At 39.4% G+C, this 15,948-nt stretch overlaps 1 protein-coding gene across 41 annotated transcripts in view; it reads right to left on the reverse strand.

Moving 5' to 3' along the window:
- The window catches only part of MPDZ (multiple PDZ domain crumbs cell polarity complex component), a 101,520-nt gene that overhangs the window by 54,357 nt on the left and 31,215 nt on the right, over window positions 1-15,948 (reverse strand). For 29 of the 41 annotated variants that reach the window (XM_068926848.1, XM_068926856.1, XM_068926855.1 and 26 more), the window contains exons 10-18: window positions 15,346-15,434; window positions 13,488-13,683; window positions 12,056-12,145; window positions 9,177-9,256; window positions 7,748-7,894; window positions 6,865-7,032; window positions 5,662-5,847; window positions 2,727-2,936; window positions 502-618 (exon numbers count right to left, since the gene is read on the reverse strand). In XM_068926848.1, the coding sequence (XP_068782949.1) occupies window positions 502-618; window positions 2,727-2,936; window positions 5,662-5,847; window positions 6,865-7,032; window positions 7,748-7,894; window positions 9,177-9,256; window positions 12,056-12,145; window positions 13,488-13,683; window positions 15,346-15,434 (1,283 nt within the window). The remainder of the gene's footprint in view (window positions 1-501; window positions 619-2,726; window positions 2,937-5,661; window positions 5,848-6,864; window positions 7,033-7,747; window positions 7,895-9,176; window positions 9,257-12,055; window positions 12,146-13,487; window positions 13,684-15,345; window positions 15,435-15,948) is intronic. The other 12 variants (XM_068926879.1, XM_068926883.1, XM_068926884.1 and 9 more) reach the window with 1 other exon arrangement.

A 15,948-nucleotide genomic window follows, 5' to 3' on the forward strand; every position in this document is an offset into this window, starting at 1 on the left:
AATACTATCAGGATGAAGCGTTGGCAACTGCTGAAGACAGACAACACTCCTCACAAGGCTGGTTTACACGCAAAAAGAGAGTTCCACAAACTTTTCAGGGTATCATCTGGGATGGTAGAAAGATGTATTTATGAAATACAGGTGAAGAGATTTATTAATAGAACAAGTACATGAACATTTCTCTACGCTAGGTGAGATTTTCAAAGGGATGCTCAATGGACGCAAGCAGAAGTGGGTGGCCATGCTCTTTTGAAAATCTCAGCATAATATTTCCATGTTTTCCAGCAACTCAGATATCACAGGCCAGATCCACAGCTCATGCAAACAGACAAAATCTCCAGATGCCAGCTTCCACCATGCGGGGAACCACCCCGGCTCCGGTGCAGGAATAGTGTATTGACAGTAAAGGCTAAAAAGTAAGCATGAACAGTGACAAAGCAACCCTTTTTCATTACAAAATGCAAGGACTTAAGGAAATCTTTGGTAAGTTGGGCCACTAACCAGAGCCAGCTCAGCACGGAAGAGGGCTGCATCAGCTGGGCCCTCCTCCTCAAGTGACTGGGCAGTGCGGAAAAAGCAATCTTCCTTAGCAGAGACATAGCCCTCTTCTGGTGACAGCTGCAGAGAGAACGAAGCTCTGAGTTGGATGAGTGGCCAGGACAGAGGACGTGCAGAGCGCGTTATGTGAGGGAGTTGAGAGAGGCAAATGAATATCAAATGCAGCAAAGAGTTCATCTTAGACACAATTAAAATGTTGGGTAGGTAAGCAAACTTTGTTTTTGTTTTTAATTTACCTGAATTGATTCAGCTTCACAATGCTGTTTTATACGCACAAGTAATGAAAAACGTATAGGCAGCTATCCCATAGTACCCACAGCTTAATCTAAATTCATTTTAGACTTCTGTTCTTATCGTCAAACATTTTCTAAACATGCCCTCAGAACTTCCACTAGCGACACAGCCCAACAGTAGAGGCCTCACTAACCACAAAGTAAGCACGTTAGCAAGTAGGAAGACTGCATCTACTGCCTATATTAAGACTGTAATTGTTGGGTGGAGCAGCCACAAAAGGATAAAATATGTTCACCATTAAAAACCAGCAGCTTTTCCCCATATAATCTGATTTTATGTATATCTGTCCATATTTCAAAAAAAAAAAAAAAAACCCACCAAGATTACTCAAAATGTTTAATTAGTTGGCAAGCATAATATGTGAAACATTAAAGTCCTGGTACTGAATCTTTGCTGGGAACACCAATGGAACAACTACGCAGGTCCTCTTTTGAGCTGACGTTTTCTTGCATGAAATGTTAATGTTCAAGAGACATGTTAGTGCCCAACATACAATCTACACTGCAAAAAAATAATTTCACAAAGCAAGCTAAAAAAATGCCCTCTTACAGTGAAAGGGAGAGAAAAGTTCCTAGTAACCTCAACTCTACCCATTCTTTCTCACCCCCCACGCAGAAAACCACTAAGAAATAAAATTTGAAATCTCTCATCCACAAGGACTGCAAGATGAACATTTCATAAGAGGCAAAAGCAAAACCCAAAACACAGTACTTGTGCTTCCAAAAGCAGCGAGCCAAATCATCTTTGCCTATGTAAACCAGTGCCATTCCACTGATTTAAATGCAATGCACTAGGGCCTCTAGTCCACACTTTCGACTTCACTCTGGATAATTCAGAAAAATAGTCAAAAGGTTGTAGTGGGGCTTTTAATCTGTTCCTCTGAGATATCAATGAGGAAATGAACACAGTTCAGGAAGCTCTAGGCTCTTTCTTTAATTGCATGCCGATGTAATCTTGAAATAGCTGTTTACCATCCTGGGAAATCTTCTAAATTCTCCCTTTTTTGTAAATTATGGTAATTATATATTCAAAAGTATGTTCAGACTTACTTAGACTTTGTGCAATATGAGGACTCTTAGCTGTACAGAACTCAGTAAGTGCAGGGATGCGTAACTGCACAGCATCCTTGCTGACACGCTATCTAGGTAACGCTGCTGCTACTAGACCTTCTAGGTCTTGAGTCCCTTGTTATCTCTGAGTCGTCATACAAACAGAATCTTAAAGTTACTGAGCTCCCTTTGAAAACTGGTTAGTTATTTTTGCCCCAGGAAGGCTAAAGGAAGACTGTTCCACAACCTCAGTCTTCTAATTGCTTGAGATCGTCTTCTAAACCAAGCCCAAAATTATTTACGGATATATCAAAATAACCAGTAGGTCCATGGTATCTGAGCTGAAGGCTACTTAGCATTCTTCTAATATAAAATGTGTGGTCTGAATATAAAGACTGCATATGTGCTACACATACAGCAGACCAGACTTCGCAAAGCAGACTTCGCAAATTTCAGATAAACAGCATACAATTGACTTCATGCCACCATCTTATGCATTGGAAGATTCTGTGAAGGTTACAAAATTACGCCTGGCAGCACGCAGCCCTGAAAAGACTGTGTTGGTTACAAGAGGCTTTGCTGCTTCCTCAGCAACCATCCCTGATCTAGAAGATAAGCATGCTAGGTCCTGGAATCACTACTGTATTCATATACCACACAGGCCCCTGCTATATGCCAGGAGGTACAGGAATTCAATTAAGTTTTCTGGATGCTTTGAGTCATCCAGCTATACCTTAAAGCATGTAAAGTGTATATGGAAGTAAGAACCACTACACAGCAGCTTAAAAGATCAGAAAAGTACCCATCTAATTCCAAAATCCTTACAGGCAGTGGTTTGGCAACTCCTATTTTAACTGTTCCTGTCGGGGCTCCTTTTAGCGCCTGTACCGCTTCTTCCAGGCTGCCGTTTTCCAGGTTGGTATCATTGACAAACATGAGCCGATCTCCAGGAAGAAGTCTGCCGTCTTGCTCCGCCACACCTCCAGGAACTAATGAGCGAATTACAATTACAGTGTTTGCTGGGTCCACGGGATCCTAATTAAATGAAAGGAAGAAAAAGCATTCCATTGTATTTATTCTTTTATGCCTCGAGAGGATCATTTCTATGCATTAACTTTCAAGAATCGAAAGCAGTTCTTGCTGCAGATGAACCCTCAGCAGGCACTTACCCTCCTGTCCGTACATTTAGGCTTGCCCCTATTTTCTGTTCTGAAAAGTGAAAATTATCACAAGGTGATGCCCCATCTCCAGCATAAAATTCTGCTAAGCCATAGAGTGCATTTTACACTGTAATAAATAATTACCACATCAGAAATTCAAATATTTCTGCTGTAATGAAAACATCAGACTTAAGCCTCACTTGTACTCAGCTGCTGGAACAAAGGACTTATTTTCAAGGGCTGTCTTGCACTTTCTGGCACCAAATCTCACTCAGTTGAGAAAGCACATTCTAAAAGTCTTTGTGCATGCAAGAGAGACAGGAGTTCACCAGCACAGCACTCTTTAATCAAAAAGACACAACAAAGAGAAGTTTTCTTTTAAAAAGAAAACTGCTTTACAGTCCCCATTCTCCAATACACTGACTTGGATAATCATGCTACCATTAAATACTAGGAACAGGAACATATAGTTCTGTTGTAGCCGTTACCACAGGTGCATCATACCTTTGCATAATTCTTACAGAATTATACTCACAAGGAACATAGATAGACGTTAATGCTACCAATATGTTAACTCACTTGTGCACACATATAAGGAAAAAAAAAAAGATAGGAAATGTAATACAGTATCAGCTTTACTGATACCAAAGAGAAGGGAAAAGTAAACATTTACAAATTGGCATGCAACTGCAATAAATTTCCACGCCAAGATGTACACCAGAAAAGAGGCACTCATAAAGCCAGCATCCAAAAATATAGGAATAAGACACTGTTCAAAGCTAATCTGAGAGAAAGGGGAAAGGGAAGGAGGGAGACTACGAAGCTCCTTGACAGCTCATGGCAATTAATGCAATAAGGAAACTGCCATAAAGCGATAAAACAATCTACATATTGAACCACAACCAGAACTGCTGAAGTTATTACTTGGGACTGAACACTGTTTCCTCACTATTTCACCAACAAATAATTACATTGTCATTTGAAAAGACACTGCATGACACGCTTTTTGGAAAAAATCACCTAGAGTGTACATGACAATTTTTTCCTAGGGTAAGCAGCAACACGAACAAGCCTGTCATTGTATAAAACATGAGGAATGCATTAACATGAACACAGTCCACAGCTCTAGTCACTGTGCATTGAAAATTAATTAAAAATTCAACAGAAATAGCAAAGCATAAATATAAAATGTGAACAATAAACTAGATTTACGATTTACACAATCCCAGATGAAAGAATAAACTTCACTGACAAAATGAAAGGCTTTAACTACATCTCAGAGGAAAGAACGCAAGATAAATCACAAATATGAAATACCAAATGGAAATAAGTAAGCTTCAGAGAGATTCCTAGAACTGTAGGATATAATCAAACATGCACATGCAAAATACGTACAAAAATGTAAGGTTTTCCCACAACTCTTCATTACTATCATCCATAAATGAAATGCAGTAACTGAGCATATGAGCAATCCTAGTTTGCGTCAACACTTAACAAGAGACAGAAGGTTAAGGCTGAAAAACATGACTGACTTCATGCTGACACAAGACTGGAAATACTCAGGTTCAGCAAGGGTGTTTCAATTCAGGGTACCAGAAGTAACACATTAAACTGTCATCACTGCTGCACAGAACAGATGCTTGACTACATCTCTAACCTTCAGATTTTGTGCTCGTTACTAAACCTCCCTGCTTTGTCATATACCTTTGTCAGCTTGCAAACGCCAAACATTACTTGGACAGAGAGTTCTTCTAAGTAGTGCCCTATGGGCCTAATTTCCATCTGCAAGTGAACGCCGGATGCGAACAGGAAGATGCTTTTAAGGACAAGATCCAATGGAGAACTAACAGTTCTGCAGCAATACCATAAACTGGAGCAGACGTGTACAGTGACCATGGGAAGAAATCACTTGAATCTGGGAAAAATACTCACTGAGACAATAGGAAATAGAGAACAACCTCCCTTCTACTCCCTCTCTAAAATTCAGGTGCCCGTCTTGAACGAAGGAGCATTTGCTCTTGGATCCTGACGCCCAGGCAGCAGGCAGGCACCAAGCTGCCCCGACATCGGGACACACCAAGAATCACGGATTTGGATGCCAGGAGTTTTTCAGTCAAACACAAACTGAACTGGAGCATTTAAGACACGGCTAGACATGGTTAGGAGCATGGTTAGACAGCGGCTAAGCAAGGGATTTCAGCATTGCAGTTCTGGATTTTAGTAAATCCTGCTTTAACCACCTAAGTCCTTTATTGGATCTAGCCCTCAGCACCCAATTGCACATGCAAAATGTATGGTTAGAGGCCTGCATCTTCTAAGTTGTCTACATCATTCACTGCCCCTGGGGCACCAGAAGACAAAAGTTTATGAAGATCTAGTATACTATTGATTATTCTTCTGGATTAATTTGATAGCGTTAATGCAGTAAGAGGAATAAGTAACAAAGGGGTGCCTGCTAATAGCGTCATCTGTGTAGCTTTATTGTATTATCTAGTTTACATTACGGTTTACAATTAAAAAACATATTTAGATCACATAATGAAATCCAAACAAGGCAGAGTACTGTGTTCTCTGCTCAGAGGAAGGAATGTAGAAGTTACCTGGTAGTCTAATATGCTAAATCCAAGTCCCATATTCCCTTTCTCCAGCTCAATGTGCTGAACTTCTGTTTCCCACATTGCCAAAGAAGAGCTTTGTATCTCTTCCATATTCGGATCCTCATCAGCAATTTCCAAAGCTCTTCCCTCTGTGTCTGAGGAGCCAATGAATCCAAGTTCTACATGAGCCTGGAAAAAACACAGACCGTCTACCAACTGCATTTATGTAAATGTTCATAAATTAGCAGAGGCTAAACTCTGTTCACCAAAACCTGATAAATAAATAAGTGATGTTTCCCTAAACATACAGAAAGTTTAAGCACTCAGTAGAGTTAAGAAACGTGTCTGATGGATCTAATACAGAATTCATTTATCTTTGTAACACATCATCTATGCTGTAAATATACGAAAGCACTCACTGGTAAGAATACTTACAAAATGGAAGTTCTGCCAAACAAATCACTTCAGAAAACTCTCATTAATACTTTTATCTAAATATAAAGGCAATATTTGTTACTAAATGGTACCTCTAAAAATAAATTTAAATCTTAAATAAATTTAAACATAATACTACTGACAGGAGTCAAAATATTTTTAAAAACCAAGCACACAAATATACATGCACACTCGCACATATACACACGTTTATATGTTTTTCTCTTCCCCTGGTTTCATTAAAAAGCTTAGCAACAACGAGCCAATCTTTGCGCCTTGCCCAAAACTGAAATTAGTTGTCTCTTTTCATAAAAATACCCTTTCCACATGTTTAGCACACCAGGCTGGCCAGAGTTTTGAACTCATGAATGACAAAAATGCATATGTCAGAGAGCATACACTGAGATCTACAAAAAAGAAAACCAGAAAGCCAAGCTCAAAATCAGATTAAATATTTCAGACTCTAAAAAACACATAGTTCGATTTGCTATACCGAAACAGCCCACCGGCAGAACAGAAGCTAAGTACTTGGGTAGATATTCCTGGATTCCAGGTTTTTCTTTTTTCTTTTTTCTTTCTTTTTTTTGACCCATGGCTTACCAGTAGCTACATCTTCTGGTTGTCTTAAATTGGGGTTGGTGAATATAATTTGTCCTGTTCTATCTATTTGATTCCAAATCCCAAAATACTAAAAGGTCCATCTTGTACATTAACTTTGTATGTTTTGCTCAAGGAAACATTCCTTTTCTTAATAATTGTTAAATAAAATACCTTTTCTGTGAGTTGAACCTCAGACAGACTTAGACCGTCCAATACTTCTGGGTGACTCACAGGGGAAGCTACCGGACGGCAGCACACCATCGTCACCTTAACAGGCAGTTCTTTCAAGATATTGACCACATCCTTGTGATTTTCTCCAAGCAAAGAGATCTCATTTACCTCAAGAAACAAGAATAAACAATGTTTAGTAGAAGTACAATGACAAAAAATTTAAAAAGTTTAAAAAATATTATTAACAGAGAATGTTGATGGGTCCATTGAATTTTTTTTCCAACATAACTGGCATCTTTAAAAAAGTTTTGTGCTGAATGGTAAGTCCCATAAACGGCCTGCCTCAGCCTTACAAAAACCACGAATTCTGGCACTTGTTAAGCAAGAGCCCCCAGGTACAATAGGGAAGATATGAATATGAAAGACAATGGAACAAAATAAGCAACATTAGCACATTTATGTGGGAATTGGCATATTAAGCATGAAAACAGATGGATCATTTTTATTTCTTGTATTCATGGGAAGGAAACTCACATTTTAATTCCAAGAAAATGGTTTAGAAAAAGAGTTGTTTACTCCCTTCATAGGGTAGGAGCATTTCTATTAAATCTTCATTCTTCTGTTAAGTACTCTTTTTTGGTCACCTTGAATTGTATCTCTGAAAAATCAGCTATTAGCTGAGAGATGCTTGTCAGCATATGTATTTACATAAATAAATATACATACGAATATATGAAGTGATTGCTCAAACACTCAGGGCATATGCAATAGGGCTGATATGCAATAAGCGAGGCTACATTCCCAAGTCATAACCTGTGAAAAGCAGGTCATTTCACAAGACTTACTGAAGGCAGACTAAGAAAAAGTCAGAATTTTTTCTTACTTCAAGCAGCTCATCTCCGCTAAACAGCTTGCCACTTCGTCCAACTGGCCCCTCTGGTAAGATAGATCTGATGAAATGATGCCCCACTGTAGCTTCAAGGCTTATCCCTAACCCACTGCTTTCACTAAATTTGTTAACTACAGCCACCTAAAAGAAGATTAAGAAAAAGTTACTTTTGACATATTTAAAGCCATATTTGTTACTTTCCACTTCAATTCACATGCAATGAAGTGACTATTTAGGAACTGAGAAACTAGAAATATTGACATGTGTAATGCAACCTTGCAGGTTGCAAAAAAACATTCAGAGTTATTAGTCTGGGTTTTATATTTCTTAATAACACCAAGGGAAATAACAACAGCAGCTAAAAGAAAGCATCCAGTTTTAACTTCCCAGTACGATTAAAAGCACTGAGAGGGAAATACAAAGACCGCACAAAAATTAAGATGTACAGGCCTCACTCAGTGAAAGTTATGCAGTCACAAAATAGTAGACTATTCTGGAAAGAAAACTGCTGCTATGGATTCACAGAGTGGTTCACCAAGGAACCAAAAAAAAAAACATATTTGGAGAAATGTGTCTATATTGCCTGATACGTACGGCTAAGAGGTCAGCAAGACAGATCTACTTTTTACCTAGCTTTCTGTGGTGCTTCAGATTCTGAGGCAAGAACAACCAAAAAAGTCCTTGCAGTGCTGAAACTGAAACACAGTCTCATCCAATACGATCTACGCAAGATGAGGAAGAGGCTTCATGCACTCAGATTTGAATTTGTGTAGAAATACTTGGATCAAGGGACAGCCAGGTAAAAACTGTAACTTTCATAACAATAAATGCATCACTTCAACATATACAAGTGCAAGCTGTATGTGACAACCAATCACATAAAATAAATATAACTTTTGTAAAGAATACAGTTTGAGGCATAAAATTCTGAAATAAAGTCCTAAACTCAGAGATTGGGTTTTTTAATTGCAATTACAGTGAGCGTCCTAAGTGTTATTTAGATCACTACATCAGACGAGCAACTCATTCAGTATATAGGTGGGTAAGAAGTTTCAGATACTAGCTTGAAATTCTTGCTAATCAAGTGAGTCCTGATGTTCATCTCAAAAACGTATTTTACCCTAATACACATTTACCCTCCCAGGCAGGTATGAAACCTGTGAAACAGCTATCAGTACTCACAGTCATATTAACCTTTGAAGCCTGTGATTATTTTTTGAGTCACTGAGGAAAAATACATATATCTATATTCAAAATTTGTAACTGAAATAAATAAAATCATCTCAGCAGATTAAGGAGCATACGAATGCACTGCAAATATAGAGAGGCAAATATAACGTATACATACATAGATCTACAGGTAACCAATATAACAGACAGATGCATCAAAGGCATCTAACAATAATAATCAAAGTTTACTTACCACTATCTCATAATTTGAACCCATAATTCTCTGCCATTTAGTCTTCAGAGCTACTTCTTCTGCAGTAGTTAACTGGAAATCTAAAAGTTACATCTGAAATTACTATGATGAAAACTAAACACTTTTGTCTATTCTTATCACTGATAAGGTAAGTGTGTCTTGCAGGACTTCCGAATCACTCCATGGTACCAGCATGCTCCAAGGTACGACTGAAAACTTGACATGTTTTGCCTCAGGTTTAGATTAACCAGAAGAAAAACTTTCAGAAAGATGAGGTAAAGACATTTTGTCCCCCGTCAGCTCATGCGTTCCACCTGGACTGAGCAAAACCACTTACTGACAGTACTGGTTCTAGCATACTGATTTGTAAAAAAAAATACACCACTAAATCATGCCATTTGTTTTGCTGCTAACCTTCTTCACCCTTCAAGTCGCACTTTTAAGACCCTGGCACAGCAAGCAGCCGTGGGGTGCAGAGGAGGGGCAGGGACCGCACTACCGACACGCCCCGGGGGTGTCGTGAGCCACAGGCTGCCCACGTGGCTCTCTTCCAACGCTGAAACTGTGCTGGGCATAAACCGTGCCCAAAATTCCTACTCAGCTCTTATATTTCCAATATCGTTTCTGTGACCCCTACAAGTAACCCCTACAACGGGAGAAGGCTCAGAGGGCCAGGTGCCCCATGAAGCCCAAGCACAGTGTAGGATGGGCTCCTTAATCCCTGCTGTTGCACAGAGGACTGACTTTATCTCAACACAAAGGGTGCCAGAGGGTGACCTTCGTTTTGGATAAGCAGCCACTAATCAGCTAGACTGGTGTGAATGTTTCTTCTGAGCTGTTCAAAAGAATGTGAAGGTCTCCCTGAGCACAGCCAGATCAGCATGGGGGAAGTGTATACCTGCCTCAGCCCAACAGACAGTATAAAACCTCAACAACTAACAAAGAAATTTCAAAGAGAGCAACAGGCAAGAACCGGCATCAACCCACGTATTCCTTCCTGCCGACTGGGGACACCCAGCGTCGCGACGGCGAGCGCATTTGAGACAGGTAAGGGCAAACACACTGGTATTGTGACTGAACTGTATAGTGCAATTGCTAGATTGCTTTAAGTGTATACACTTGAACTGTGATTTCAGTATATTGCCGAATCACTCTGCAAAATCAAAAATCCTGTGTAACAACAAATTCTCTCAAAATAAACTTTTATATTAAACACTGCACTCTCCTAGTGCGTGCAATATCTAAAAGATCCTGGTCAGAGAGTATTTGACTCTGACAGTTTCCTACTTTACATCCCCCAGTTTGCCTGCTAAGGCCTGGTGATCAAATAGCACCAAATTAATCTCCAGCCATCCAAAATAACTATATTTTTCAAAGGACAAATATTTAAACTAGCCTCCATCTTCAATAACTGTAATGCAACCTTACCAAGAGAACGGGCACAAAATAAATGACAAAGTTATATGCTCCAGGCATCTGTTAAATCAGGCTGTATGCGGGCTAGTCAGATTGATTTCGTGGGCCGGCTGAAATATTAACAGCCGTAGCACTCGTGGCACTGCCCACTGTTCCTGTTGGACAGACTCTGCATATACGCGGATAAGCTTTCACGGAAAACGTGCAAGAGAAAAAAGAAAAAAAAACAAATCAAACAAAATGTTTTCAAAAATGTAAGAACGTCTGTAAAAGATTTTTTCAAAACTGTAGGCCCCAGAGGGCAGTGAGGGAACGCAAGTCCCAGCTCGTTTTGTTCCATTAGATTCACTTCCGCACGCACACGTACAAAGAGAAATAATTCTAACAGCTGAAGACCACCAATGAAATGCCTATTGGAAGAGAAGCTGAGAAGAAAAGGAATGATGCTGTGAGAAATACAACGACAGGCAAGAAAGCAAACTGCAGCAACTCTTAACCTGACTGAAAGTTTATCTACAAGCTCAAACTATAGAGAAACAGTTTTCTTCTGCTCATTTTTCTCCTCGTCTGAACTGCTTAGATTCTATGACAGGAAACTAAAAAAGCAGTATTTGGAAGGAATATTTAATAAACACAGCAAATTTAACTGAAATCTAATATTTAAGTTACAAGGACTGTGCTGCTCACACAGTAAGCATCAAAATAAACTCTTCAAATCTGAGTGCCTATTGCAGGCAAAAGCTAGGCTCGTCATACAAACATAAAAAGGTAAGTTCCCAACTCACACTGATTTCAGTAAGAAATGAAAGTGGCTGACAGCCTCATAACGGGTTTTAAACCTAGTCATTGCTCTGAAAGTTAATTAAAAATAAACCCAGCTGCTTCAATGCTGTGTGACATTCAAATGTGACAGTAATTCAACAGACCCAGAAGACCTGGCAGTGTCTGAAGGAAAACTCTTAAAAAGAAATTCTTCAGCTTTCTAGAACAATGGAAAGCAGAAGTTATGAAAAGGTACACAGAAGAGATATATGTTGCAGAACTCATACCACACGAGGTAAAAGTCCTGGAGCTGTAGCCAGACAGCGGCAGGGAGCTAGAAAGATAAGGCACGGTGGTGGACAGGGAAGGGAACGAGGAGGGAAAAAGTCTGATGGAGGATTTCAAGTGGAAACACATTAGTAGGCTACGAAGAATACGTAGCAAAAGCGCGCTGCTTCAAACGATGTCTGAGACACACAGACATAATCGCTCTTTTCAGCGACATACAGTCGTTGTCAATGACCGCATTTGCTCTATAGCACACGGAGTATACGTTTTCTGGTATGATTATTTCCACTTTCTAGCTGTACAATCTCAGATGCACAGCACACGTGAGACAGAGAGGCACAGAAAACACTTGCTCTTTGTGTAAGCACAACCCCATGCATTTTCACAGAGAAAAGATATTAAAAATAGGGAACCTGTTTCCTGTTGTTTAATGTCCTCGCCAACATTTACCACACCGGTGCTGCACGGCAGTGATGGAGATCCCTGCTCTGTTTCACTGTTTTCTGGAAAAAGAAGATGACTTCAGCTATTTCAATTTCATACATTTTAATATTCAATCAAGCTCTTTGGCATGCCTGTCTTATCTTCTGCAGGACTTCAGAGGATCCACATTTGGGAAACGGCTTCGCGACAGCGTGGAGTAAAGGGCCAGAAAGAAATGTTATATTTTAAAGATATTCTGTCTTCTGTCAATGCTTTGCCTTCTGCAGGTATGGTTTAAATGAAAAAAGAAAACACATCTGTGAGTAGCTGCACCTCTCTTTACGATTGAAAAAACAGTTAACGGACAGCATACACATTTAGCATTCTTTAGCACACGCATGCTAAAGCCACGCTCACATTTTTCCTCCTTCTTTCCAGCGTACAATTCAAGAATCAGATGCTGCACAAAGAAATGCCCATATACTTTGGGATCCGGATACCTGACAGACTTTCCACTTTTAGAAAGCCTGTTCTACCACAACAATTTTGCTAGGTGTGTTGCTGGCTGTCAACCGGCTTTAACACCTTTAGGCAGGAGAAACAGCATTTTTTGAGCATTTTCTTCATAATTGCTGCTGAACATGGGCACGACAAGACACCATACAGGGAACACACTACTTTATCTTTCAAAACCTTGTGTGAGTGGGTGATTACGGTCTAATCTGTGGTGTGTGATATACTTCTGTTGACATCAATCTATGACATAAGTGGCTGAAAAAAATCTGTTTACGCATCCATCACCTGTGTGGATATTTGAATACATTGATTTACAAGGTACAATGTATGCATCTCAAGATGCACACAATATAAGGTTAAGGGCTTCCACTGAAAAGGCACTAGTCTCATCTTACCACTGGCAAACCTACCACTGGCTTCTGAACTGTGTATGCATGTACAAGTAAGTATCCTATGAGATTATTAATAAATTCCACGTACAGGCCAATCCTTTTATACCTTGAACTTGTGAGGACGTGGAGATGCAAGAGTGAAAGGAACTGAGATGTATTTCTGCTCAGTGCGGAGGGTAAATCTTTGCTTGTACTTGAACGCAGTTCTCGCCCTTGAGCCCAAATACAACGTTCACTACCTCCTCACCATTCAAAGGCTTACAGGACGAAACTCTTGAGGTAAATTAGCTAGAAGTGCAATGCACTGATTTCAGTAATTGCTTTGGAAATGTAAAAAATAATACTATTGCTTCTAAAAATTAATCAAACCACAGTAGACCGAATATCTCCACATGTGAAGCAGCTCTGCTATCAGGAATAGCTACTCAGAATGAACCTGGCCCATTATTTCCAGCTTGTAACTGGGAATAAAACTATTTCATGCGGACTTTGACGCAAGGCTCATGTTAATTACCCTTGGCTGTGCCACCATCCATCATTTGGAGCAGTACGTCCTTTTCAACAGCAGCACTGAAGTCCTCCTGGGGCTGATTACGATTTTCCTGCTTAAGCCCTCTCCTGATCAAAGTGAGTCGAACTGTTTGTCCTGTGCGCCGCAAAACATCAACTGCTTGCTGATTAGTAAAACCCTGAAGATTTGTTCCATCCACCTGCAGGATTAAGCAGCGTATTAGCCAGCAAGACACCACCTCCAGAACATAGTCATGGTCACTTTTGAGCGCTCAGCGTTTGTTAGGCAAGTGGAGGGACAAGAGAAAACCCAAAAGCTTTAGTGGCCTCAGCTACACTAAGCATTTTCACTGGATTACCCCACAGCTGCCGACCAGCAGCACAGGGAAGCGGTGGTGGGAAGCGCAACGGTGTCACGCGGGCCATTCGGCATGGTGCGAGAGGGCAGAGCCCTCGCTGTGCCCACCCTTCCCCAGCCATCCCGGCTCTAGGGCAGAAAGGCTGAAGCACGGCCACCCTCTAGATAGCTGGCGGGGCGTGGGCCATGAGGGGCACGTTCATTCATGGTAACAACCAGAACGACCTGGCACAGATGTCTTGAAGTCAGGTACTCTCAGATTAGTGAAGTCTACTATTGTACACAATGAAGTTCAACTTCCCAATCACTGTCTCATCTGTCCAGATGTTATTTCTGGTCAACTTTTTAAATATTTTAAGCAACAGAATTTTTGACCTCTTCTGTTGGAAGCTATCAATAACTCAATTTTATTTTCTGAATCTCAGACTTAATCTGGTGTTGCTCAGTTTCATCTGACTATTCCTCGTACAGACCTTTTCATTCTCCTTTTCTCTGCAAGCTCCAAATTACCCCATCCTTTCTCCCTTTCACCCCTTGGTGACTGTAATTTCTCAAATATGCCTAACAAAAGATCTATCCCTAACCTCAGCTGTTGTTTTGAGTCTGTCTACACAATACACATAATCCATTATTTTAATCCTTCCTGCATGAAGAATCAATCTCCCCACACCCTTAATTACATTGCTGCCTTCCTCTGAACTTCTTCCAACTCCAGTGCTCTCCTAAATATAAAATAATTTAAAATGAGTTGGTATTATTTTATTTTTTTCCATTACGCCTAAGCAAAACAGATTTTAAAAAAACGCTTATTGTTCTTTTGCCTTAGGTCAACTCAAATCATTTTTCTCCTTCAGTATCTGCAGCAACAGCTGAAGCCAAATTTAGCAATATTCTATTTCGGTTTGTACTCAGCGTTTAAATCATTATAAAAATTATATATATTTCTACCTATACACATGCAGGCACCATAACTCTTTTTAAATCATTCCTTCACATAAGTCAGAGGTCAGATCTGAGACAGCCACAAAAACGTGGTTCCTGCATTTATGTCCTGATTTCCACCACAAAATAGACCTAATGTTTTATGCATTTTTTCCTAATATTGATAAATATTTTCTTCTTTAAGCATCAAGACTTTAGTGACAGACTTTAAAAAAATCATTTTGAAAATAGTTGCTTAATTTGTGTCAAATCAAATATTAAACTTTGCCTTTGCTAAGCATTCTATAAAGCTCTTTTTGCTAAGATACACGCACACACATACATACACACTCAGAGATTTCTTTAAGCAACAGAGTCACTTAGAGATAGCATAATCCAAAAGATAATGTGATCGAATGCTCAGACAAAAAAGGCCTTATCATTTAAAGACTAATCTCAAAGGCTTTGAAAAAGTATTACATGAGCCTTACTTTGCAATTTTAAAAAGTATAGCATTTTGCAGGCAAGTGACTTCATACATGACCCAGATGACTGTGTCAGCCTCCTTTCTGTGTTTACTTACAACTATAATTTGATCTCCTACATGGATTCTACCGTCATGTTCAACAGCACTGCCTTTTGTAATGCTTTTCACAAAGATACCAGAAGGTTCTGGGATGAAGAAAGCAGAGAAAATTAAATTAACTCATTTATTATGGAAATAACTCAAGTAATGCAATAATCTCATACTAAGGACGTGAGCCAAAGCGAGAGGAAGAAAGAAAACACAATCTCCAAGCAAGATAAGGAATTAATAAGAAAGTATATGCTTAAATTGAAACATATGTATTACTATTTTTCAAAAGGGTGAACCTGATTAATATCAGCTAACACTATCTTATTTTATGCAAAATTTAACCACCCCAACATTCCATTTTCTGCAGCAAAAGAACAACAAAAATTCTAATTTAATTTAATCTAAATCTTTAAATCAACACTGACAGAACGCGTTATCTCTAACTCTTGGTCTGATTTAAAAATAACAGGATAGAAAATTCAGTTTGAGTACTCTAGTGACTACTTATTATTCACCTGTTAAACTAATTATATTTTTTATGTCTGCTTAAGAAAATGAATGCTTGGATAACCAAACGCAGGAAGTATAAACAAGCAGGACTACAATGTA

Source organism: Struthio camelus, chromosome Z, assembly GCF_040807025.1.
Source record: "Struthio camelus isolate bStrCam1 chromosome Z, bStrCam1.hap1, whole genome shotgun sequence".
Classification (NCBI taxonomy): domain Eukaryota; kingdom Metazoa; phylum Chordata; class Aves; order Struthioniformes; family Struthionidae; genus Struthio; species Struthio camelus.